Consider the following 25,896-nt stretch of genomic DNA (forward strand, 5'->3'; position numbering starts at 1 on the left):
TTACTTTGAACACTGTAAAAGAAAACATACATTTCTTCATTAGTCATCACATTGAGGAGTTCTTCCGTCAAGTTCTTTGGAGAAAGTGAACAGTTTTTCTGAATGGTTTCTGTGAAAAGCTTTTTCCCATGAACAAGTTTCTTCCATGGGGTCTCAAGAAGACTGTTGCAAAGTCCATAAATACCTAGGAAGATACAGATGAAACCAAAAGAAAAGCAGCATTAATATTGTTTGCTCAAAACTCTTCCTCTATAGTTACAATATATAGGATATCAAATCTCCCACTTTTCAACAAAAGGCTTTAGATGTTTCAGAAAGGACAGGGAGGGTGGCAAAAGAGATGGGGGCGTGGTGCTGTTGATCACAGATAATGTCACCGCTGCAGAAAAGGAGGAAGTTATGGAAGGATCGTCTACAGAGTCTCTGTTAGGAACAAGGAAGGGGTCAATATCTCTACTGGGTGTTTTTTATAGACCACCCAATAGTAACAGGGACATCGAGGAGCAGATAGGGAGACAGATTCTAGAAAGGTGTAATAACAACAGGGTTGTTGTGGTGGGAGATTTTAATTTCCCAGATATCGATTGGCATCTCCCTACAGCGAGGGATTTAGATGGGGTGGAATTTATTAGGTGTGTTCAGGAAGGTTTCTTGACATAATATGTAGATAAGCCTACAAGAGGAGAAGCTGTACTTGATCTGGTATCGGGAAATTAACCTGGTCAGGTGTCAGATCTCTCAGTGGGAGAGCATTTTGGAGATAGTGATCACAATTCTATCTCCTTTACCATAGCATCGGAGAGGGAGAGGGAGGGGAACAGACAAATTAGAAAAGCATTTAATTGGAGTAAGGGGAAATATGAGGCTATCAGGCAGGAAATTGGAAGCATAAATTGGAAACAGATGTTCTCAGGGAAACGTACTAAAGAAATGTGGCAAATGTTCAGGGGATATTTGCGTGGGGTTCTGCATAGGTACGTTCCAAAGAGACAGGGAAAGGATGGTAGGGTACAGGAACCGTGGTGTACAAAGACTGTTGTAAATCTAGTCAAGAAGAAAAGAAGAGCTAACAAAAGGTTCAAAAAACTAGGTAATGATAGAGAGCTAGAAGATTATAAGGCTAGCAGGAAGGAGCTTAAGAATGAAATTAGGAGAGCCAGGAGGGGCCATGAGAAGGCCTTGGCGGACAGAATGAAGGAAAACCTCAAGGCATTCTACAAGTATGTGAAGAGCAAAAGGATAAGACGTGAGAGGATAAGACCAATCAAGTGTGACAGTGGAAAAATGTGTATGGAACCGGAGGAGATGGCAGAAGTACTTAATGAGCACTTTGCTTCAGTATTCACTACAGAAAAGCATCTTGGCGATTGTAGGGATGACTTACCGCGGACTGAAAAGCTTGAGCATGTAGATATTAAGGAAGAAGACGTGCAGGAGCTTTTGGAAAGCATCAAGTTGGATAAGTCACTGGGACCGGATGAGATGTACCCCAGGCTACTGTGGGAGATGAGGGAGGAGATTGCTGAGCCTCTGGCGATGATCTTTGCATCATCAATGGGGACGGGAGAAGTTCTGGAGGATTGGAGGGTTGTGGATGTTGTGGATATTGAGTATAAGAGCTGGAATGTTATAATGAGGTTGTATAAGGCATTGGTGAGGCCGAATCTGGAGTATTGTGTTCAGTTTTGGTCACCAAATTACAGGAAGGATATAAATAAGGTTGAAAGAGTGCAGAGAAGGTTTACAAGGATGTTGCCGGGACTTGAGAAACTCAGTTACAGAGAAAGGTTGAATAGGTTAGGACTTTATTCCCTGGAGCGTAGAAGAATGAGGGGAGATTTGATAGAGGTATATAAAATTATGATGGGTATAGATGGAGTGAGTGAATGCAAGCAGGCTTTTTCCACTGAGGCAAGGGGAGAAAAAAACCAGAGGACATGGGTTAAGGGTGAGGGGGGAAAAGTTTAAAGGAAACATTTGGGGGGGCTTCTTCACACAGAGAGTGGTGGGAGTATGGAATGAGCTGCCAGACGAGGTGGTAAATGCGGGTTCTTTTTTAACATTTAAGAATAAATTAGACAGATACGTGGATGGGAGGTGTATGGAGGGATATGGTCCGTGTGCAGGTCAGTGGGATTAGGCAGAAAATGGTTCGGCACAGCCAAGAAGCCTGTTTCTGTGCTGTAGTTTCTATGGTTCTATATGGTAACTGAGACTGTGGCTTCTAACTAACGGGCTCCTGGATTGGCTGCAGTGATGATTGGTCTTACTTTCATGAACTTCAGTTCTGAATGTTATTTACTTACTTCTATTGTTTACACGATGTGTCTTTTTCTGCTATTGGGTATCGATGGTCTTTTGTATAATGGATTTTATTGGGTTTCTTTGGCTTGTGACTGCCTGTAAGGAAATGAATCTCAAGGTTGTATGTCATATTCATACTTTGATAATAAATGTACTTTGAACTTTAAGTGGCGGCATGGTAGTGTAGCAGTTGGCACAATGCTCTAACAGCACCAGCGACCTAGGTTCAATTCCCACCACCGTCTGTAGGGAGTTTGTACGTTCTCCCCGTTTCCCCAGGTTCTCTGGATTCTTCCCACATTCAAAAAAATGTATCGATTAGTACGTTAATTGGTCACATGTGTGTCACTGGGCTGTATAGCTTTGTTGGGATGGAACCAAGCTGTATCTCTAAATTAATATTTGAAACAAAGTTCTTAGAACCAGCTGTGAATGGGCAAAAAGTGGCAATGTCAATTGTGATTCAAGTCCAAAACAAATCAGAGCAACATGTTTCGTACAAATCACCAATTTAGCACCTAAGAAGATACTCTGGGTATTAAGTGTATTCAGTTTTAAGATGCATAAGTGTAAATTTCTGCCACGCTGGCAGTTCTGAGTGGAAATTGTTGATGAATGAGACTCTGAATTGGTTAACCATGTGATGGGAGCGGCACTACTCTACTTGTCAGACACACAACTGGACATTGTATCAACAGAAGATGACACCAATAGAACAGAGCTTTAAAGGGAACTTGCCTGAAGAACCTCTCCTTCTCTCTCTCTACTTATTTAGCAGCATGGATGTGTAGGGTTAGTACTACGCTTCACAGTACACGCAACTAGAGCTCAATTCCCAACCCTGCCTCAAAGAGTGTCTACATTTTCCCCGTCACCGCCTGGATTTCCTCCAGGTGCTCCGGTTTCTTCCTGTCACAGAGACGCACTGGCTGGTAGGTTCATCGTAAATTGTCCCATGATTAGGCTACAAGATGCGACACCTCAGGAAGGTGGGATCCATCACCAGGGCTCCCCACCATTTAGGCTGTGTCCTCCTCTAGATGCTGCCATCAGACGGGACATCAGGCCTGAAGAGCCCCCAAGGTTCAACAACACCTTCTTCCCCACTGCCATCAAGGTCTTGAACTGACCTGAAAAACCCTAACATTATCACGGATTATATTTCTTTTCATCTCTGACACACTTGCACTGGGGTTGTTATTTCTGTTTGTCTTGGGCACATTATATATACATATGTAGCTCAGGTGCCTAAGTACTGTATTTGTCAATGTGGAGCAGAGAGTGAGTTTGTAAATTTGGTAGGAGCAAAGGATGTTGGGAATGGTGAGGGTGGAGCATCACGGGAGGGGAGTAGGACAGGTGGCAGAGACGGAGTGCCGGGGTGGGTGGGATGACATGGGTGCAGACACACCCATCCCTGAGACACCAGGAAAGGTAATTTGATTCCAAACAATTGGTTTATTGATCATTACAGAATGTCTCTCTGGTGCTTCCCACTCCCTCCCTTCTCTCCAACCATTTTTCCCCTCTCCCTGTCCCCTTCCCACTTTCAGTCCACAATAGAGACCCATGTCAGAATCAGGTTTATCATCACTGAAATCAGGTTTATCATGTCACGAAACTTGTTTTTTTTTGTGACAGCAGTACAGTGGAATACATAAAATTACTACAGTACTAAGGAACCCTAGCTATATATGTGTTGAAGACTATGGCACAGTACTGTATACATAATTTATGTTAATTGAAGCTTATCTTAACGTGCTTGTCCTCGTTTTGTGCTATGGCTGCAAATTGAGTTCAGTTTCCACGTTTCCATTGCATGGGCCTTCCCTATGGCCGAGTTGTCTGCAGTTGAATGGCCTTCTTATGGCTGAATTGTCTACAGTCATGGAATCAGAATCGGATTTAATATCACCAGCATATAGAACATAGAAAAGCTACAGCACATTACAGGCTCTTCGGCCCATAATGTTCTGCCGACCAGGCAACTTACTCTAGAAGCTGCCTAGAAATTTCCTACCGCATAACCCTCAATTTTTCTAAGCTCCATGTACCTATCTAAGAGTCTCTTAAAAGACCTTACTGTATCCACCTCTATCACCTTCACTGTCAGTGCATTCCACACACCCACCACTCTCTGGGTGAAAAACATACCTCTGACATCCCCCTTGTACCTACTTCCAAGCACCTTAAAACTACGCCCCCTCGTGTTAGTCATTTCAGCCCTGGGAAAAGGCCTCTGGCTAATCACACAATCAATGCCTCTCATCATCTTATACACCTCTATCAGGTCACCTCTCATCCTCCGTCGCTCCAAGGAGAAAAGGCCGAGTTCACTCTACCTATTCTCATACGTCATGGTCCCCAATCCAGGCAAGATCCTTGTAAATCTCCTCTGCACTCTCTCTATAGCATCCACATCCTTCCTGTAATGAGGTGACCAGAACTGAACACAGTACTCCAAGTGGGATTGTCGTGAAATTTGTTAATTTTGCAGCAGTACAATGCAAAACGTTAAAAATAGGGGATAAAAAATACATTACGGTAATTATATATGTATATTCATTAGTTAAGTTAAAATAAGTAGTGTAAAAAAACAGAAACAAATTTTTAAAAAACTAGTGAGTTGGTGTTCATCAGTTCAGCGTCCATTTAGAAGCTGGATGACAGAGGGGTAGATGCTGTTCCTGAATTGCTGAGTGTGTGCTTGTAGGCTTCTGTGCCTCCTTCCTGATGGCAGCACTGATAACAGAGCACTACCCTGGTGCTGGGGGTTCTTACTGGTGGATGGCGCCTTCCTGAGGCACCGATTTTTGAAGAGGTCTTGGATACCACGGAGGCTCGTACCTATGATGGTGCTGACAATCTTTCGCAACTTATTTTGATCCTGTGCAGTAGTTCACCCCCGCCCCCCATCAGACAGTGATGCAGCCAGTCAGAATGCTCTCTGCTGTACATCTGTAGAAGTTTTTGAGGGTCCCCAACCTTTCTCGCACTGCGGACTGGTTTAATATTGACAATATTCTTACGGACCGGCCGACCGGGGGTGGGGGGGGGGTAGGGTTGCCAGCGGACAAGAGTAGCAGTCAAATACGTTGAGTTTACCCCGAGAAAGACTACAATGACCATGAAGCCTTGCGCGGGCACCAGTACGCATGCGTGACCTACCGATTTTTTTCCCTCCCTCTCTCCCTTCTTCTACAAATTGTTTTCGGTGATTCTGTTCGGGCAGGGTGGGGGGTGTTAATCACTAACGGAATATAGGTGATAAGTGGCTAATACACTCAATTTCATTTCTACAAGGGTTTATCTAACGAATTTAATATTAAACACAGCCCATATTTTCCACGCATGCATATAGTGATAAGTCAACTATCAGGGGAGCTTGAAGTAAGTGTTGAACGAACTTCCAGTAGAAGTGGCAGAAGCAAGTTCGATATTATCATTTAAAGAAAAATTGGATAGGTATATGGACAGGAAAGGTATGAAGGGTTATGGGCTGAGTGCAGGTCGGTTGGACTAGGTGAGAGTAGCGTTCGGCATGGACTAGAAGGGCAGAGATGGCCTGTTTCCGTGCTGTAATTATTATATGACTTATAAGTAAGTCAATAGCATCATAACATTTTAAGTAACATTTGGATATTAAACACATAGCACATATTTTCTCTGTATGAACATATAAAATCATTGCAACACACCAATATTGCTGAATCAGTGGGAGCCCTGGGCTTGTTTTCCTGCAACAAGACGGTCCTATCGAGGGGTGAGGGGAGACAGCGATACTCGAAGGGGGTTCCTGATGTCCAGTCTATTCCGCAATTTAGTTTTCGTTGCATTCAATGCAGAAAACTCTGCTTCACAGAAAAATGCTGGAAATGAAAGCAACATTTTCAGTGCTTTCGTGGCTATCTCAGGATATTTAGCCTTGACTTTGATCCAGAATGCCGGCAGAAATGTTATGTCAAACATACTTTTCAGCCAGCTGTCATTTGCAAGCTCGAGGAGTTGATCTCCTTCCCGCGCTGACATGGATGACGCGTGCATAATGACCTCGTGTGCATTCAAACTCAATAGTGCATGACAGGGAATGAGGAAAGGTGCAGCTGAGTCATATCGCCAAATCATATCGTTTCCTCGCAGCCCGGTAGCACATGCTTTGCAGCCCGGTGGTTGGGGACCGCTGTTTTATGTGACAAACTAAATCTCCTCAAACTCCTAACAATATCCTAAGGCAGCGCCTTCCAGACCCATGACCACTACCATCTAGAACGACAAGAACAGCAGATACCTGTGAACACCACTATTGGAAATCCCCTTCCAAGGGGATATCGCTGTTCCTTCATTCTCACTGGGTCAAAATCATGCATTTCCCTCCCTAACAGCACTGTGGGTGTACCTACACCTCAGGGACTGCAGCAGTTCAAGAAGGTAGCTCATCACCACCTTCTCAAGGGAAACTAGATATGGGCAATGTGTAGCTGCCAGAGTAATGCTATTACAGTGCTAGCAACATGGGTTCAATTCCTTGCACACTATGTCAGTAAAACCAAAGAATAGATTGTGAACTTCAGAAAGGGTAAGACAAGGAAACAAACACCAATCCTCATTAAGGGATCAGTAGAGAAAAGAGTAAACAGTTTCAAATCCCTGGGAGTCAACATCTCTGAGGATCTATCCTGGGCCCAACATATCAATGGAGTTACAAAGAAGGCACGACAGCAGCTATATCTCATCAGGAGTTTGAGGAGATCTGGTATGTCACCAAAGACACTTGGCAAATTTCTACAGATGTACCATGGAGAGTATTCTAACTGGCTGAATCACTGTTTGGTATGTTGGGAAGCTACAGCACAAGATCAAAGTTAGTCAGCTCCATCATGGGCACTAGCCTCCACAGTACTCAGGACACCTTCAAGGAGCAGTGCCTCAAAAAGGTAGGGCGGTGTCTATCATTAAGGATCCCCATCACCCAGGACATGCCCTCTTCTCATTGCTACCATCAGGAAGGAGGTACAGGGGCCTGAAGGCCCACACTCAACTATTCAGGAACAGCTTCTTCCCTCCTGCCATCTGATTTTTGAATGGACATTGAACCCATGAATACTACCTTTCTATTTTCTTTTTGCTCTACTTATTTAATACATAATAATAAAATCTGCAAACTTCAGTAAGAACTATATATATATATATATATATATATTTTATATATATATAGAACTAATTTTATATATATATATATATACTTCACATTTTTTATTATGTATTGCATTGTACTGCTGCCACAAAACAGCAAATTTCATGGCATATGCTCGTGATATTAAATCTGATTCTGATTCAGCTCACAGTAAAAGGTCTGACTGCGTGCTGTATCTCCAAAAGAAAGACTGATTTTCATGCCATTTATGACTTGAATGCCTATGAGAACAATAAACTTTAAGTTGAACTTAAAAAGCTTCCACATGGAGCTATGTCACACATCCAGAAAGCATGATTCAAATTTCCATTGTGTGCGACAAACACTTGGAAGTGTAAATTTTGTTTAGCAAAGGATTCGACATTTCCATTTTACTGTGGGGCACAGAGATACGACAGCAAGAAATGATCATTTAACCTCTCATAGAATTTTGGCTTTCAATAAAAGCACAGCTGATGTCTATGCCACTTTTACACCCTACCTATACCTCTGAATCCCTTGATACCTTTGATCTGCCTTGAACACATCATCAACTGAGTAATCACAGCACTGAGCAGAGAGTTCCCAATATCTGCTACCCTCCGATTTAAGAGAGGGAAATGGATCAGCCATGATGGAATGGCAGAGCAGACTCAATGGCCTAATTCTGCTCCTATTAAGATATTTTTTAGTTCATATCTAACAGAACATAGGGCATAGAACAGGCCCTTAGACTAGTGATGTTGCGCTGAGCCTTTAACCTACTCCAAGATCAATCTAACCCTTCCGTCCCCCATAGCCCACCACTTTAGATTCATCAATCTGCGTATGAAAAGACTCTTAAATGTTCCTAAAGTATCTGCCTGTACCGTCAGTCCTGCAGCGTGCTTACCACTCTCTTTCATAGTCAATCCCTTAATTTAGCACTTGGAACTGTTTCTAGACATTCACCAGGACAGGAATCAACCTGTTAACCTCAAGGCATTTTGGAAATTTGAATGAGATCTTCTCGCGTTCTTCTGAACTTGAGGCAGTGAATGCCTAATCTATTTATTGTCTCTTCATGTGACAAACCAACCATCTGTGTTGTGGCCTGTTAAATTTTATAAAAATATTACATGAAAGCCTGAACAATTCCAAGTGGCACTTCAGCCCTTTATGAGATTGCAGCGTGTAGGGTGTCTACAAGTTAAACAGTGTAGGTTTGTTAAATGCCTGTCGCAGGAAGTTGTAAAATTAATGAGCTCCATCATGGGCACTAGCCTTCATAGTAACCAAAACATCATCAAAGAGCGGTACCTCAGGAAGGCGGTGGTCATCATTAAGGACCTCCACCCCCCAAGACATGTCTTGATCTTATTGTTACCATCAGGAAGGGGGTACAGAAGCCTGAAGGCACACACGCAGTGATTCAGGAACAACTTCTTCCCCTCTGCTATCCGATTTCTAAATGGACATTGAATCCATGAGCACTACCTCACTATGAGCACTTATGAAAAACTATACATCAACAAAAACTGACAAACAACCTATGTGCAAAGGATGACAAACAGTGGAATTTTTTTTTAAAAAGTGAGAACCTGTAAAGAATCTTTGAAAGTGAGTCTGTAGGCTATGAAATCAGTTCAGAGTTCGCAGTGAAGTTATCCACACCGGTTCAGGGGCCTGATAGTAACAACTGTTCCTGAACCTGGTGCTGTGGGACCCAAGGATCAGTTCAGAGTTCGCAGTGAAGTTATCCACACCGGTTCAGGAGCCTGATAGTTATAACTGTTCCTGAACCTGGTGCTGTGGGACCGAAAGCTTATTTATCTCCTGCCTGATGGTGGTAGCAAGAAGAGAACACGGGCTGAATGCTGGGGGCGGCCGGTGTCTTTAGTGATGGATGCTGCTTTCTTGTGGTAATGCTCCATGTAAACATACTTAGTGGTGGAGAGGACTTCGCCTGTGATGGAACAGACTGTATCAATAGATTAGCTTGATTGATCAGATTTGCCCAACTACCATCAGCACATCACCTGCAGCAACATCATCATTATGTGCCGTGTTGTATGACATAGACGATCATTGTCTTTGACTGTGATTGTTTTTGGTAAATTTTTCTAAAGAAGTGGTTTGCCTGTCAATACTCTTCAGAGACTGTCTGCCTGCTGTCAGCGGTCGCATAACCAGGACTTGTGATATGCACCAGCTGCTCATACGACCATCCACCATCTGCTCCCATGGTTTCCCTGACACCGTTCTGGGGTGGGGGTCTAAGGCAGGTGTGGCTCCTTGCCCAGGGGTGATATGTAGACTACCAGAGGGAAGGAGCACCTTACACCTCCTTTGGTAGAGAAGTATCTCCATCCTGTCACCAAACCTGCAGCACCAGATGACCCAAAACACTCGACCCTAATGCCACTCTACCATCAAGAATGCCTACTATTTCATCCTTGACTGCATTTCAGGAAATCTGACCATCTGGCTATTCTACTCCTACTTGTATATAGGCAAAAACTAAAGGGCAAAGACGAGGGGTAAGGACAATGAAGAGGTAGTTTTTACAAAGAATTAAGGCTTTTTCTGAAAGACTGAATTTCCAGTAAGTTCTGCTCAGAGTCAGCAACAATTGATGCTTGGAACATCTCAGCATGTGGCTTCCACCTCTGACTTGTTCAGACAGAACAAACAGTCATTTTGGTATCTTGCAGTGGCCATTTCACACGGAGCCCTGTGGTGTGGATTATAACAGTCTCTTTCAATACAGTGCCAGTATTTTATTTTGAAGCCTGATCGATAAGGGTGAGGGATTCTATCTGTGTTTGTAAAGATCAGGACTGTGCTGATTCTGCAGATGAGAAATGCTGCTTTTGGCACCATTCAGCTAAACTGAATCTACAATCTCTATCTGCTCATGACCAATTATTTAATTCGCAGATTACATTAAGATCATTCCATATACATGTCATAGAGTCATTGAAGAGTACAGTACAGTAAGAGACCATTCGGCCCATCTAGTCCATGCTGAACCATTTAAACTGTTTACTCTCGTTGACCTGCACCCGGACCACAGCCCTCCATACCCCTGCCATCCATCTACCTATCAAACTTCTCTTAAATTTGAAATCAAGGTCACACACAGTTTTGTGCCGGCAGCATGTTCCACAATCTTGTGATCCTCTGAGTAAAGAAGTTTCCCTTCATATTCTCCTTAAACTTTTCACCTTTCAACCTTAACCCATGATCTCTGGTTGTAGACCCATCCAGCCTCAGTGAAAACAATCTGCTTGCACTTACTCTAACCACACCCCTCATAATTTCATACACCTCTATCAAATCTCATCTCAATCTTCTACATTGCAAGGAATAAAGTCCACACCTGTTCAATCTCTCCTCACAACTCTGATCCTCCAGTCTCGGCAACATCCTGGTAAATTTTCTCAGTACTCTTTCAACCTTATTTACATCTTTCCTCTTGGGGGGGCTGACCAAAACTGCACACAATACTCCAAATTAGGCCTCACTAATGTTGCATACAACTTCAACATAATATCCCATATCCTATACTCAATACTTTGATTTATGAAGGTCAATGAGCCAAAAGCTTTCTTTACATCCCTATCTACCTGTGCTGCCACTCTTAATGAGTTTGGGACCTGGATTTCCCAATCCCTTTGTTCTACCACACTCCTCAGTTTCCTACATCCATTGTTTAAGACCTACCCTGGTTGGTCCTACCAAAGTACAACACCTCACACTTGTCTGCATTAAATTCCGTCTGCCATTTTTCAGCCGGTCCAGATCTCACTGCAAGCTCTGATAGTCTTCCTTGCTGTTAGCGACACCACCAATATGAAAATATTGCCAATAATAAAATACTTATTTTCTTAAGATACATATCCAATATTTCAAAATCATATTACATCATGTGTACAGAAGGCTACAAGAAAGCAGGAGAAAGAGTGGGTCACTTGGCTCCTCAAGCCTGCCTTGACATTCAGTATAATCCCAGGAATGAAAGGGTTAAAATATGAGGAGCATTTGATGGCTCTGTTTCTGTACTTGCTGGAGCATTAAAGAATGGGGGGGGGGGGATTTCACTGAAACCTTTCGAATATTGAAAGACCTAGATAAAGTGGATGTGGAAAGGATGTTTCCTATTGTGGGTGAGTCCAGGACCAGTCAGCACAGTCTCAGAATAGAGGGGCATCCATTTAGAACAAAGATGAGGAGAAATTTCTTTAGCCAGAAGGTGGTTAATTTGTGGAATTCATTGCCATAGACATCTGTGGAGGCCAAGTCATTGGGTATACTTAAGGCAAATGTTGATAGGTTCTTGATCAAGCACATCTACATGAAACACTGTTGTAGGAAAGCAGCATCCATCATCAGAGATCCTCACCACCCAGGCCATGCTCTTTTCTCGCTGCTGGCATCGGATAGATGGTACAGGAGCCTCAGAATTTTCACCACCAGGTTCAAGAACAGTTACTACCCCTCAACTATCAGGCTCTTGAACAAAAGGAGGTAATGACACTCACTTGCCCATCCACTGAGATGTTCCCACAACCAATGATCTCACTTTAAGGACTTTTATCTTGTTATTTCATGTTCACGTTATTTATTGCTATTTCTTTACATTTGCATTTGCACAGTTTGTTGTCTTCTGCACTCTGGTTGATCTTCCATTGATCCTGTTTGCTGAGCATGCCCACAGGAAAATGAATCTCAGGGTTGTATGTGGTGATACATACGTACTTTGATAGTAAAATTGACTTTGAATTGTGATTAGTAAGGGCGTAATTTTGAATGGGCTGAATAGCCTAATTCTGCTCCCATGTCTAATGGTTTAATTTCAGATAAGGGTTTGCTGTTTTTATAGAATAAGAGAGTGAGGTTAATCTTGCTCGGCACAGAGAATTTATGAATTCATTTTTAATCCCTCAAAAGTTGAGATCAGCCAGTTTTTGTTTAGATGGATCTCCCTCAAGTTATAGCCAAATTGGAGAGACTGACACAATGCGACAGGTAGGCAGACATATACAAACACTGATTTTTATGTGATGCCAAATTCCACAACAATAATTCAAGAAATTTTACACACAAATAATTCAAGAAATTTTACACAGACCTGGATCCAGTACTCTGGGCTCCTCGTGACTTTTATTCCCATAATAACACATCATATCTCCCTTGGTACTGCTGGAAGGAAATACAATTTGCTTTTAAAAACCTCTTTGCTTTGTACAGGATTTATGATCACAATAAATGTGGCACTTTTAAATGGAATGCATCTTCCTTGAAATGTTTTCTGTGATCATTAGGATGCTGTGGAACAGTTGTTCAACTTACTTTGGTGATTATCATGGCAGCTCGTTTCGCAGTGCAGTTGGGTGTAGATTACTAAGGTTCATTCTGGGCCTAAGACATGCTTTAAGAATTCTAAATCCAAGCCTTGTTTTTCTCAGTTACTTACAATGTAAATGGCCACTTCGTGGCAGCTTGCCTGTGGAGTTCCTCCTCGTTAGTTGTAGGAGTTCAAGATTCGAGATTCAAGATTGCTTAATGTCATTTCCAGTAAACAAGTGTAAAGGAGAACAAAGTAATTGTTACTCCAGTTGATGCAACACAAAAAACACACTCAGATGAGGAAGACAATAATTAAAAAATCAAATATAAATACTTACGATAGTTTATATACATAGATTAATTGTATATCCACAAAGTGACACTAGGCACAGGAGTGTCTGTACATAAGGTGACTCTGACAGGAAATGATAAAATAGTGGTGGTTGGGGTTGTGGAGGGGTGGATTAGTGGGTGGAGGTGTTGATCAGCCTTACTGCTTGGGGAAAATAACTGTTTCTGAGTCTGATGGTCCTGGTATGGATGCTACTTTGCTTTCTCGCTGATGGGAGTGAGAGAAACGGTTCATGAGCAGGGTGGGTGGGATCGTCCATGATGTTACTGGGCTTTTTCCAGCACCTATCTGTATATATGGTGCCCTTCATAGTGGGCAGATGATCATTGTGCAACACATATCAAAGTTGCTGGTGAACGCAGCAGGCCAGGCAGCATCTGTAGGAAGAGGTACAGTCGACATTTCGGGCCGAGACCCTTCACCCTTCGTTGCTGCGTTCACCAGCAACTTTGATGTGTGTTGCTTGAATTTCCAGCATCTGCAGAATTCCTGTTGTTTGATCATTGTGCAGTTAATTTATTCATTAAGGTCAAAAAGCTTTCTCCAAAAAGCTGCTCAGCGGACCCACAGGTTACACCTTAGTAGGGCTTGTCATTACAAAAAAAAGGATCATTAAATGAAGCTACACACCCAAAATGCTAGTGAACACAGCAGGCTAGGCAGCATCTCTAGGAAGAGGTACAGTCGACGTTTCGGGCCGAGACCCTTCGTCAGGACTAACTGAAAGAAGAGATAATAACAGATTTGAAAGTGGGGGAGGGGGAAATGATCGGAGAAGACAGGAGGGGGAGGACGACACTCAGGTTGGAGGAACAACACCTTATATTCCATCTGGGTAGCCTCCAACCTGATGGCATGAACAATGACTTCTTTAACTTCCATTAATGCCCCTCCTCCCATTCTTACCCCATCCCTTATTTATTTATTTATTTATTTATTTATTATTTTTCTTTTTTTCCCTTTTTCTCTCTCTTTTTTCTCCTCTGTCCCTCTCACAATTACTCCTTGCCTGCTCTCCATCTTCCTCTGGGCTCCCCTCCCCCTTTCTTTCTCCCTAGGCCTCCCGTCCCATGATCCTTTCCCTTCTCCAGCCTTGTATCCCTTTTGCCAATCAACTGTCCAACTCTTGGCTCCATCCCTCCCCCTCCTGTCTTCTCCTATCATTTCGGATTTCCCTCTCCCCCTCCCACTTTCAAATCTGTTACTATCTCTTCTTTCAGTTAGTCCTGATGAAGGGTCTCGTCCCAAAACGTCAAATGTACCTCTTCCTATAGATGCTGTCTGGCCTGCTGCGTTCCACCAGCGTTTTGGGTGTGTTGCTTGAATTTCCAGCATCTGCAGATTTCCTCGTGTTTGCGTTGTTAAATGAAGCTATAGGGATTGAACAAAATTACAACAGTACTGTGCAAAAGCCTTAGGCACCCTAGCTAGATTTATAGCATGTGCCTAAGACTTCTGCAGAGTATTTTATGTAAAATGTAGAATGCAAAGACAAGGCATGATAAAAACACTGACAGACAGAATAATCAACTGGTGCAGTCACAACAAAAGCAACCTTTTACTTCCATCTCTGTGAGTTTCCAAATGCAGACTTTTTTTGAACGTTGCCTGTGCTGATGTGGGAAAGAATTACAAGCATTGATAGCCTGTCCTGTTCATAACAATCTGTTCCACTGATGTCATAGCTTAGCCATGCGGAGAAGCAGATCAGTAGCAGCAGGAGGGCAACATCAATCTGAAGTTTTAGGTACATTCTAATTAATATAAGTCTATTGAACCAATGTCACTGTGCTAAGGCGGCCATTGAGTTGGGTGTTTTTAATTAGCAACTTTGTGCAGTTAGGCATGAGGATGTACTCAGCTGTCAGCAATCTTTCCTTAAAAGGTCAAATAATCCTCCAAATGATTTGTGATAAGTGTTACAAATTGCATATTTGTAATATTTCACTTATCATTCTGGTGATGTTTACTGTCTATTTAGGATTGTACTATTTCATGCTTGACATGGCAAAAGAATTGAAACATTTTCAGGCAACACACACAAAAATTGCTGGTGAATGCAGCAGGCCAGGCAGCATCTCTAGGAAGAGGTACAGTCGACGTTTTGGGCTGAGACCTTTCGTCAGGACTAACTGAAAGAAGAGATAGTAAGAGATTTGAAAGTGGGAGGGGGAGGGGGAGATCTGAAATGATAGGAGAAGACAGGAGGGGGGGGGGGATGGAGCCAAGAGCTGGACAGGTGATTGGCAAAGGGGATATGAGAGGATCATGGGACGGGAGGCCAAGGGAGAAAGAAAAGGGGGGGAGGGGAAGCCCAGAGGATGGGCAAAGAGTATAGTGAGAGGGACAGAGGGAGAAAAAGAGACAGTCTCTGGCGGACAGAGCGTAGGTGTTCCGCGAAACGGTCTCCCAGCCTGCATCAGGTCTCGCCAATATATAGAAGGCCGCATCGGGAGCACCGGACGCAGTATATCACCCCAGCCGACTCACAGGTGAAGTGTTGCCTCACCTGGAAGGACTGTCTGGGGCCCTGAATGGTGGTAAGGGAGGAAGTGTAAGGGCATGTGTAGCACTTGTTCCGCTTACAAGGATAAGTGCCGAGAGGGAGATCAGTGGGGAGGGATGGGGGGGACGAATGGACAAGGGAGCCACGTAGGGAGCGATCCCTGCAGAGTGGGGAGGGAAAGATGTGCTTAGTGGTGGGATCCCATTGGAGGTGGCGGAAGTTATGGAAAATTATATGTTAGACCCAGAGGCTGGTGGGGTGGTAGGTGAGGACCAGGGGAACCCTATTCCTGGTGGGGTGGCAGGAGGATGGAGTGAGAGCAGATGTGTGTGAAACGGGAGAGATGCGTTTGAGAGCAGAGTTGACGGTGGAGGAAAGGAAGCCCCTTTCTTTAAAAAAGGACATCTCCTTCGTCCCGGAATGAAAAGCCTCATCTTGAGAGCAGATGCAGCGGAGACAGAGGAATTGCGAGAAGGGGATGGCATTTTTGCAAGAGACAGGGTGAGAAGAGGAATAGTCCAGGTAGCTGTGTATAGTCTGTAGGCTAATAGTAGACTGGGGATGTCTTTTTGCTGAGAATTTACGACTTGGAGTATTCCTTCTTGAAGGGGTCATGGAAACGGTTGTAATTTTGTAATTTTTAGAAGGAAGTAGGATAAAAATTCGAAAGGGAAACATTTCCTGAACTAGAGGAGAAAATCAAGGATTAACTTTATTTGCCGTATACATGTATACATGTATTATGAATTTGTTGTGATGTGTTAGGATGACATGCAACAGAAAAACAGCAGTTAACAATTATAAATAATAAAGAATTATATAAAATTATGTTTAAAGTATAGGTTTGGACTACAATGTTTACTCAAGTGATATCTCTTTCTCTTTTAATGGTGAGTGAGAGTCTGTTGGCCCTTGAGTTGGGGAACTTGGACAAGCAATGTGGCAGACAGACTGTAGCAGCGAAAAAGCAAGCTGTTGGTCTCCCCTCTCACTGCTGCAGGAGCCATAACTCTCTCCCTTGCTAGTGAGAGAGCGAGCCTGACTGAGATGTCGAAGTGTTGGGATGGACTCTAGATCATGGTCTCTGGGGGCTTTGTTGTTGCTTGCATGGTGGGTGGCTGGTGGGGGTTGATGCTTTTGTTAGGGCAAGTGGGGAGAGGGTTGATACTTTTGCTGCTGCATGTGCATGGGGGAGGGGGCTTTGGGTGTTCTAACATTTACTGTCATTCATGCTTTGGGTTTTTTTCCTGTTTCGTGGATGTCATAGAAACATAGAAAACCTACAGCACAATACAGGCTATTCGGCCCACAAAGCTGTGCTGAACATGTCCCTAACTTAGAACTACCTAGGCTTACCCTTAGCCCTCTATTTTTCTAAGCTGTATCCATCCAGGAGTCTCTTAAAAGACCCTATCGTATCCGCCTTCACCACCGTCATCGGCAGCCCATTCCATGCACTCACCACTCTCTGTGTAAAAAACTTACCCCTGACATCTCCTCTGCACCTGCTTCTAAGCACCTTAAAACTATCCCCTCTCATGTTAGCCATTTCAGCCCTGGGAAAAAGCCTCTGACTATCCACACGATCAATGCCTCTTATTATCTTGTATACCTCTATCAGGTCACCTCTCATCCTCCGTCGCTCCAAGGAGAAAAGGCCAAGTTCACTCAATCTATTCTCATAAGGCTTGCTCCCCAATCCAAGCAAGAACCTTGTAAACCTCCTCTGCGCCCTTTCTATGGTTTCCACGTTCTTCCTATAGTGAGGCAACCACAACTGAGTACAGTACTCCAAGAGGGGTCTGACCAGGGTCCTATATAGCTGCAACATTACCTCTCAGCTCTTCAACTCTATCCCACGATTGATGAAGGCCAATGCACTGTATGCCTTCTTAACCACAGAGTCAACCTGCACAGCAGCCTTGAGTGTCCTATGGACTGGGACCCCAAGATCCCTCTGATCCTCCAAACTGCCAAGAGTCTTGCCATTAATGCTATATTCTGCTATCATATTTGACCTACCAAAATGAACCACCTCACACTTATCTGGGTTGAACTCCATCTGCCACTTCTCAGCCTAGTTTTGCATCTTATCAATGTCCCACTGTAACCTCTGACAGCCCTCCACACTATCCACAACACCCCCAACCTTTGTGTCATCAGCAGATTTACTAACCCATCACTCCACTTCCTCATCCAGGTCATTTATAAAAATCACAAAGAATAGGGGTCCCAGAACAGATCCCTGAGGCACACCACTGGTCACTGACCTCCATGCAGAATATGACCTGTCTACAACCACTCTTTGCCTTCTGTGGGCAAGCCAGTTCTGGATCCACAAAGCAATGTCCCCTTGGATCTCATGTCTCCTTACTTTCTCAATAAGCCTTGCATGGGGTACCTTATCAAATGCCTTGCTAAAATCCATATACACTACATCTACAGCTCTTCCTTCATCAATGTGTTTAGTCACATCCTCAAAAAATTCAATCAGGCTCGTAAGGCACGACCTGCCCTTGACAAAGCCATGCTGACTATTCCTAATCATATTATGCCTCTCCAAATGTTCATAATTCCTGCCTCTCAGGATCTTCTCCATCAACTTACCAACCACTGATGTAAGACTCACTGGTCTATAATTTCCTGGTCTATCCCTACTCTCTTTCTTGAATAAGGGAACAACATCTGCAACCCTCCAATCCTCCAGAACCTCTCCTGTCCTCATTGATGATGCAAAGATCATCGCCAGATGCTCAGCAATCTCCTCACTTGCTTCCCACAGTAACCTGGGGGACATCCTGTCCGGTCCCGGTGACTTATCCAACTTGACGCTTTCCAAAAGCTCCAGCACATCCTCTTCCTTAATGTCGACATGCTCAAGCTTTTCAGTCCGCTGTGTCATCCCTACAATCGCCAAGATCCTTTCCCGTAGTGGATACTGAGGCAAAGTATTCATTAAGTACCTCTGCCATCTCCTCCGGTTCCATACACACTTTCCCACTGTCACACTTGATTGGTCCTATTCCCTGACATCTTATCCTCTTGCTCTTCACACACTTGTAGAATGCCTTGGGGTTTTCCTTAATCTTGTCCGCCAAGGCCTTCTCGTGGCCCCTTCTGGCTCTCCTAATTTCATTCTCAAGCTCCTTCCTGCTGGCTTTATAATCTTATAGATCTCTATCATTACCTGGTATTTTGAACCTTTCATAAGCTCTCCTTTTCTTCTTGACTGGATTTATAATGGCCTTCGTACACCACTACTCCTGTACTCTACCATCCTTCCCTTGTCTCATTGGAACGTATCTACGCAGAACCCCATGCAAATATCCCCTGAACATTTGTCACATTTCTTCTGTATGTTTCCCTGAGAACATCTGTTTCCAATTTATGCTTCCAAGTTCCTGCCTGATTGCCTCATATTTCCCCTTAATCCAATTAAATGTTTACCTAACTTGTCTGTTCCTATCCTTCTCCAATGCTATGGTAAAGGAGAAAGAATTGTGATCATTATCCCCAAATGCTCTCCCACTGAGAGACCTGACACCTGACTAGGTTCATTTCCTAATACCAGATTAAGTACAGCCTCTCCTCTTGTAGGCTTATCTACATATTGTGTCAAGAAACCTTCCTGAACACACCTAACAAACTCCACCCCATCTAAACCCCTTACTCTAGGGAGATGCCAATCAGTGGTATTTGGGAAATTACAATCTCCCACCACAAGAATCCTGTTATTATTATTCCTTTCCAGAATCTGTCTGTGAAAAGTAAGAATTTCAGGTTGTATACTGTATACATTCTTTGATATTAAATTGAACCACTGAACCAGAATTACATAAATAACAGCATGTATTTACAATATAAACAGCATTATAAAAAATAGTTTACAGTGCACTGTAGTGATGGGGCAGTACATAGAGGAGGGTGGTGGGGGGGTTCTAACTAGAATAGTTAATAGATGTGTAATGGAGAGTGTATTGACTGGCTGCATCACAGCCTGGTATTGAAACACCAATGCCTTTGAATGGAAAATCCTACAAGAGGTAGTGGATTTGGCCCAGTGCATCACGAGTAAAGTCCTCCCAAATATTGAGCATATCTACATGAAATGCTGTCGCAGGAAATCAGCATCCATCATCGGGAACACCCACCACCCAGGACATGCTCTCTTTTCGTTGCTGCCTTCAGGAAGAAAGTACAGGAGCCTCATGACTCACACCACCAGGTTCAGGAACAGTTAATACCCCTCAACTGTCAGGTTCTTGAACCAAAGGAGTTAGCTTAATTTGCCCCATCATTGAAACGTTCCCAATACCAATGGACTCACTTTCAGGGACTCTTCATCTCAGGTTCTTGATATTTATTGTTTATTTATTTATTATTATTTATTTATTTTTGTATTTGCACAGTTTGTTGCCTTCTGCACTCTGGTTGAATGCCCTAGTTAAGCAGTCTTTCATTGATTCTGTTATGGTTATCATTCCATAGATTTACTGTGTATGCCCACAATAAAATGAATCTCAATGTTGTATATGGTGACGCATATGTACTTTGATAATAAATTTACTTTGAACTTTGAACAGGAGAAAACTGATTGGGAGAAAAAGATGGCATGAAGTACTTGTTAAGGGCATTGGGATGAATCTGACAGGTGTTTCAAAGGGCATGGACCGAAAGGCTAAGTGTAATAGAAGGAGAAACGTTCAAAGAAAATAATATATTTAGTGTTGGAGAGCAGCATGGGATCAGGCCCTTTGGCCTATTAAATCCAAATGCCAACCATCAAGCTCCCATTATTACACTAATCCCACCCTAAGGAGACTTTTCTCTCAGAGTCTTGTGGTGTTCTCTGAGATCTTTGTCCTCACCCTGTTCAGACCTCTAGTGGATCCATAATTTTAATTCCTCCATCGAAAGCAGCTGCACATGCATTGTTACTCCCTGGCTAACCCTATTTCCTCCTGTAAGATGCTTCTTAAAACAACCGTATAATTTCCTTCAATTTTGGTCAAACTCTTATTAGGAGATGCTGCTGTGATATGTGAGGGTGGCGTGGCAGTGTAGCAGTTAGTAGAATGCATTACTTCGCCAGCGACTGAGGTTCAATTCCCACCATTGTCTGGAAGGTGTATGTCGTTCTCCCCATGACTTCCCTCCAGGTGCTCTGGTTTCCTCCCACAGTCCAAAGAGATGGATAAATTAGCTAGCTGCGGGTGTGCTATGTTAATGCCAGAAGCATGGCAACATTTGAGGGCTGCCCCCAGAACAACCTCAGACTGTGTTGGTTGTTGACACAAATGACACATTTCACTGTATGTTTCAATGTTCCAACATGTGAGAAATAAAGCTAACATAATTTCAAATCTAATCTAATGTTGGATCTGTTTAATTTCTGATCCTTAGGGTTCTTCCGGGAGTCAAGATGATGCGCAGTTTTAATTCCAAAATTTCTGTTTATTTTAGAGTCTAAACAAATATATAAATATTGTGCAAGCAAAATCAAGAGCTGAGAAATTATGTTAAGAGGGGAATTAATGCTAAGGGGATAAGACAAAGGACTAAAAGATAGAAAAATATCTCTTATAGATAAGATAAATTCCTTCGATAGGAATGAATTAGTTAATAGGCTACATAATTAAAACAATTACATTATGTGGGTAATTGGCTAACACTTAGCCAATGAAAAATGAGTAAGGTGATAAACTGTTAGTTTAGCTAATGTACCACTTTCTGCCTGTGAGTGTGAAAACTACACAAGCTTGTTAAAAAGAACAAATCTTATGAAAAGTTTTACTTAAAGAAAAACAGTGGTTTCTAACGTTAAAATATTTTGGGATGATTAGTAAGTTGAAGGTGCTTTGTCAATGCAGGACATTGCTGGGGTTCCCAACCTGGGGTTCACAGACCCCTTGTTAATGGTAGTGCTGTATGGATCCAAGCTGGAATCAGCTCTGGCTTCATGTTGTTTGCAGATCTCTGCTGATGCTTGTATTGTCTTCCATGGGAAGGCAGGTTTAAATTCTTTGTCTGAACTTGTCCCAAAGTAGTACTTGGCCATCTGAAATGAGTGAATAAGTACCCTATACATTCTCAACTTCACTGAAAGGAACCTGTGAGCCCCTAAACCAATACAGCTGAAACATCAGCTTTCCGGTTCTCTGAACTTCAAGGTACTATTCTCAACCTGTGCATTCAGCTGTCACTACCAGTAGCACCCACTCTAAATTCACTTCAGATGCTTGGATACGACTAGTTCATTCGAAGTTATTTGTTGGACAAAATCCAATGGATACTTCGGCTGAATGCGATCTTTGTTTGTACATGAACTTCTCTCTAGGATCAGCACTCCGATTTCTCGCATTTCTTTGCAAAAGGGTGCCTTTCTTTACAAATCACAGCTGGAAGTTCAAAGCTGTGAAAAATCCTGCTCAAAAGTTCAAAAAAAAGTCTGTAACAGACATTTAAGAGTTTCAAGCCTCCAACTGTTTTGTAAGAATTCCATCCATATGCATGTCAATGTGTTGTGTGCATAGATGTTAAAAAGGGAAGGCAGTGCAGTGAGGGGAGGAGGAGAGGGAATGGGGAGAGATGAGTGTGGATGATGGGGAGTGTAAAGTGGGTGGAGGGCGAAAGAAGAACATGAAGGAGGAAGAGGGAGCAGTTTGATTTAACTTCTGTAGTTCTTCACACAGGTGGTCTGTCCAAAGGTGGAGGTGGGCTGGTGCTGAAAAGGGGATAGAATCAAAGTGTGGCAGTGATGATATTGAGGTTATTATCATGGCCAAACAAAGCAGCACTGAAAACCTAAGTGAGAGAGATCCTAAGCACAGAGAATTAAATACCAATTCTACATCATTATCTCTGCACCATTTCTGTGTGAAAAGTCAATAGTGTTCCTATTGGTTTAAAAGATCATCATCGTCAAATGCTTGCTACCCTACTGCTGTTTAGGGCAGCAATAAAGGTTCTCCATCTCCGTCTGTCCTTAGGCATCTTCTCTATTCTGCTCCAGGTGTGGTTCAGGGTCCTCATTTCTGCCTCTACAATACGGCATCAAGTTGTCTTCGGTCTCCCACATTTCCTCCACCCTTCAGGGTCCAAGTGCTGTCCTGATGATAGAGTTGGCCTCTCTTCTCATTACATGGCCAATCCACCTCCAACGTTTCCTCATGATAATTGTGACTATGTCTTCTTGGTGACACTGAAGGAGTAGGGTGTGGTTGCAGTTCTTTCTTGGCCAAAAAATATGAAGGATTTTTACTTTAAAAGAATCAGTGCCCTAATCAATCCAACATTTATCATTAGCATTCTTTTTCTCAATCGCAAAACACTGCTGGGTATCAAAAACCTCAAGAACTGCAAGTCCACCCCACTAACGAGTTGCTGGATAATGATGGAGATGGACGTGTTGCCCAATGTGTTACAGCCTGCTTCGGTCACCTAGAAAAGAAGGTATTGGAGGTGGTGCACGATCTAATGGATGACTGTGAAAGTTTATGTTGTGATCACAAGACATTGGTTATGTAAAATACTGCAAGTCCAATTTGCTGGTTCACTGGCGAGACTGACAGAAAGGGAGCTGCATGGCATAGGTTGTGGTGTGGGCCAGGCCCTCATTCATGCCTCAGGTCGCCTCTTGCACCCACCAAGGAAGAAGATGCCTAAGCTGGCTGTGTGCTACTGAATCTGCGCTGGGTTGGGGGCTGGCCCCTTCCTTTGGTGCTGGCCCTCCAGTGTTCGTTCAGTGGAAAACAAACTGGATTGCTTCGTCTGCGGCTGGAAGCATGATATATAACTGCTACAGGCTGTTCTTGCAGAAACATGGCTCCAGGACAACATTCATGCACCATCAATCTACAGGCCGTGACATTCAGGGACTTGGGTGATATTACTTTTTCAATATTATATTTTGTAATGGCATTCAATTAAATTCAAGTTTATCATTCAACCATACACGAATACCCATGAATACAGCCAAACAAGACAGCATTACTCCGGGGCCAAGGTGAAAAACACAGTACTGTCAGTCACACACAGCACAAAGCACACATAACATGTACAAGATAGCAAGCACATGTAAGATGTCAATACGATTCAGCCACCCAAAATAAAGTCCAGACCCCGTCCATGAATGTTGCAGAAATCTGCAGTTGACCACAGAACACCTTTTCTTCTGCCGGGCGAATAGTGGGAGGGGGCAGTACTGACTCCAGCCTGGAAGCCATGCCACACTGCTCCCAGTGGAATGCACCATTATATCTGCTATCATAATTACTGTACATGTGCAATATGTGTTGTGTGACTGTTCTGCATCTTGGCACAAGAGGAACGCTGTTTTGGATGGCTGTATTCATGAGTACAGTTGAATTACAATGGAACTTGAACATTCTTTCAAAGTAATAACTTCCACCATGAAGACTTAGGGGGGAAGCTTCCCTTCCAGGAGACTATCCCTCAATCCCTCCTCCACTCAAATCTAGTAAAGGTTTTGTGCTGTCAAAGAGATTATACTCGGAGACTGGGGGATCTGCAATTTCTCTTGGCTGAGATCCACTTTGGATCAGAGCACAGGCTTGGAAAGTTGTGCCAGGCACCCCACAATTAATGGCACCGTGGCGTCTCATGGGAAGAGCCATGTCTTGACTGTCGCCAAGAAAGCAGTAAAACCAAAACATTTTAATGAAAAAAATCTCAAAGGGACTCTGTTCGAATTTGTTTTATATCAGAAAAGAGTAAGTACTTTTAATAAAAATCACTCAGAAAATGCTCCAACCATCAATAAAACTCAGCTTTTAAAACACATATACAGGCTTTTGTCGTACATTGCATGAATAAGCTGCTTGTCTGGTCTTTTCTGATTTCACGTCTGGCAGAATTAAATTTATTCAGGGAGAATTTTGAGTGCTTATCCTTAATTACCATCATTTTCACAAGAGTGAATAACATAGTATTCTCTTTGTATTCTTGAGAAAAAAAATGATAGATATAGAAACTCTAAATTCAATCACACTTTAACATGTTGCTTTTTTCCATCTTCAACTACATTAAAATTACCCAGAACAAATACTTATAGCTTCTTAATTCTGGCAGCTGGCACTGACCATCCCCAAGGGTGGGGTACGGTGACTGCAGCGGCAACCTGTTTATTTCAAATGCGACTTAAGCTGTGGGGTTTCTCTACTTTGATCGTGTACAAGGCAGAAAATGAGCGTGAACTAAATACAAGGTAGCTGACACTTTGAAACTCCAGCATGCTAAAGACAGCAAAGAAACCAAGAAAACTCATTGAAGCAAGTTCCCCAAGTCACTTGCATGTTGAAAATACATTATTAAGCATTCAGAAAATTACTTAAAAATTCACCTTCTTTCCATATCAATCTTTATCTTCCACAACACTGAGGCCTTCAGCGTATTCATTTTTTCTCTAATAGAATGTAGCTCTTTTTAAATTACAAGACCCGGACATTTTTAAAAAATTGACGACATCTGGTTAGTTTTTCTTTTTATTTTAATTTTATTTTTATTTGGATAAGGAATTCACAAATATCATGTACTTTTTTCACACATATAACCTTTTCCATTTTTTTATATGTATAAAACTACAATTACTTATACATTCTTAAGTACACATTGAGATGATATAAAAGGAAAATAAACATTTAAATAGATAATTATGTACTGTGGTAAATCTAACCTATTAGGCTAAGTAATGGAATTAGTTGTTAAGAAAAATGGTAATAAAATAGTTTCCATATAACCCTTCTGGACCATTTCCACTGGTCCAAAATGTTGTATATAAGCCTATGTATCAACCGTTGTAGGTGTTTATATCCTAATTTGTTCATGCTTGCTCCTGCCCGCAGACTAATTATCCAATCCTTATGTACTTATTTACTTAATTTTTTCATTTTTTTATCCCTTTCCCAAATCTTTCCCTTTACTTGTGTTAATTCTCTATTTTCCAAAAGAAAACAAAAAAAACAAACATTTAGACTAGGGGTGCTTACGTTAGCAGTATTACTGTGTTGATGAGAAGAGCAGTATAAATCATTAGGAGAGTCATCTAAAGTCTGCTCGCATTGGGGTTATATATTCAATCCATTTATTCCAGATTTGATAAAATTTTTCTTTTTGAGTTCTCAGGGAGTAAGTCAACTTTTCCATTTTAAATATTTCCAAGATAATTTCGTACCAATCTTCTAATGTAGGTGGTATTGGATTTAGCCATTT

At 42.5% G+C, this 25,896-nt stretch overlaps 1 protein-coding gene across 7 annotated transcripts in view; it reads right to left on the reverse strand.

Moving 5' to 3' along the window:
- tango2 (transport and golgi organization 2 homolog (Drosophila)) overlaps nt 1-25,896 on the reverse strand; it is a 297,896-nt gene that overhangs the window by 12,735 nt on the left and 259,265 nt on the right. For 6 of the 7 annotated variants that reach the window (XM_072240854.1, XM_072240855.1, XM_072240856.1 and 3 more), the window contains 2 exons: nt 12,591-12,661; nt 31-184 (listed from right to left, as the gene is read on the reverse strand). In XM_072240854.1, coding sequence (XP_072096955.1) covers nt 31-184; nt 12,591-12,661 — 225 coding nt within the window. The remainder of the gene's footprint in view (nt 1-30; nt 185-12,590; nt 12,662-25,896) is intronic. The other variant, XM_072240861.1, reaches the window with a different exon arrangement.

Source organism: Mobula birostris, chromosome 22 (assembly GCF_030028105.1).
Source record: "Mobula birostris isolate sMobBir1 chromosome 22, sMobBir1.hap1, whole genome shotgun sequence".
Taxonomy (NCBI): Eukaryota; Metazoa; Chordata; class Chondrichthyes; order Myliobatiformes; family Myliobatidae; genus Mobula; species Mobula birostris.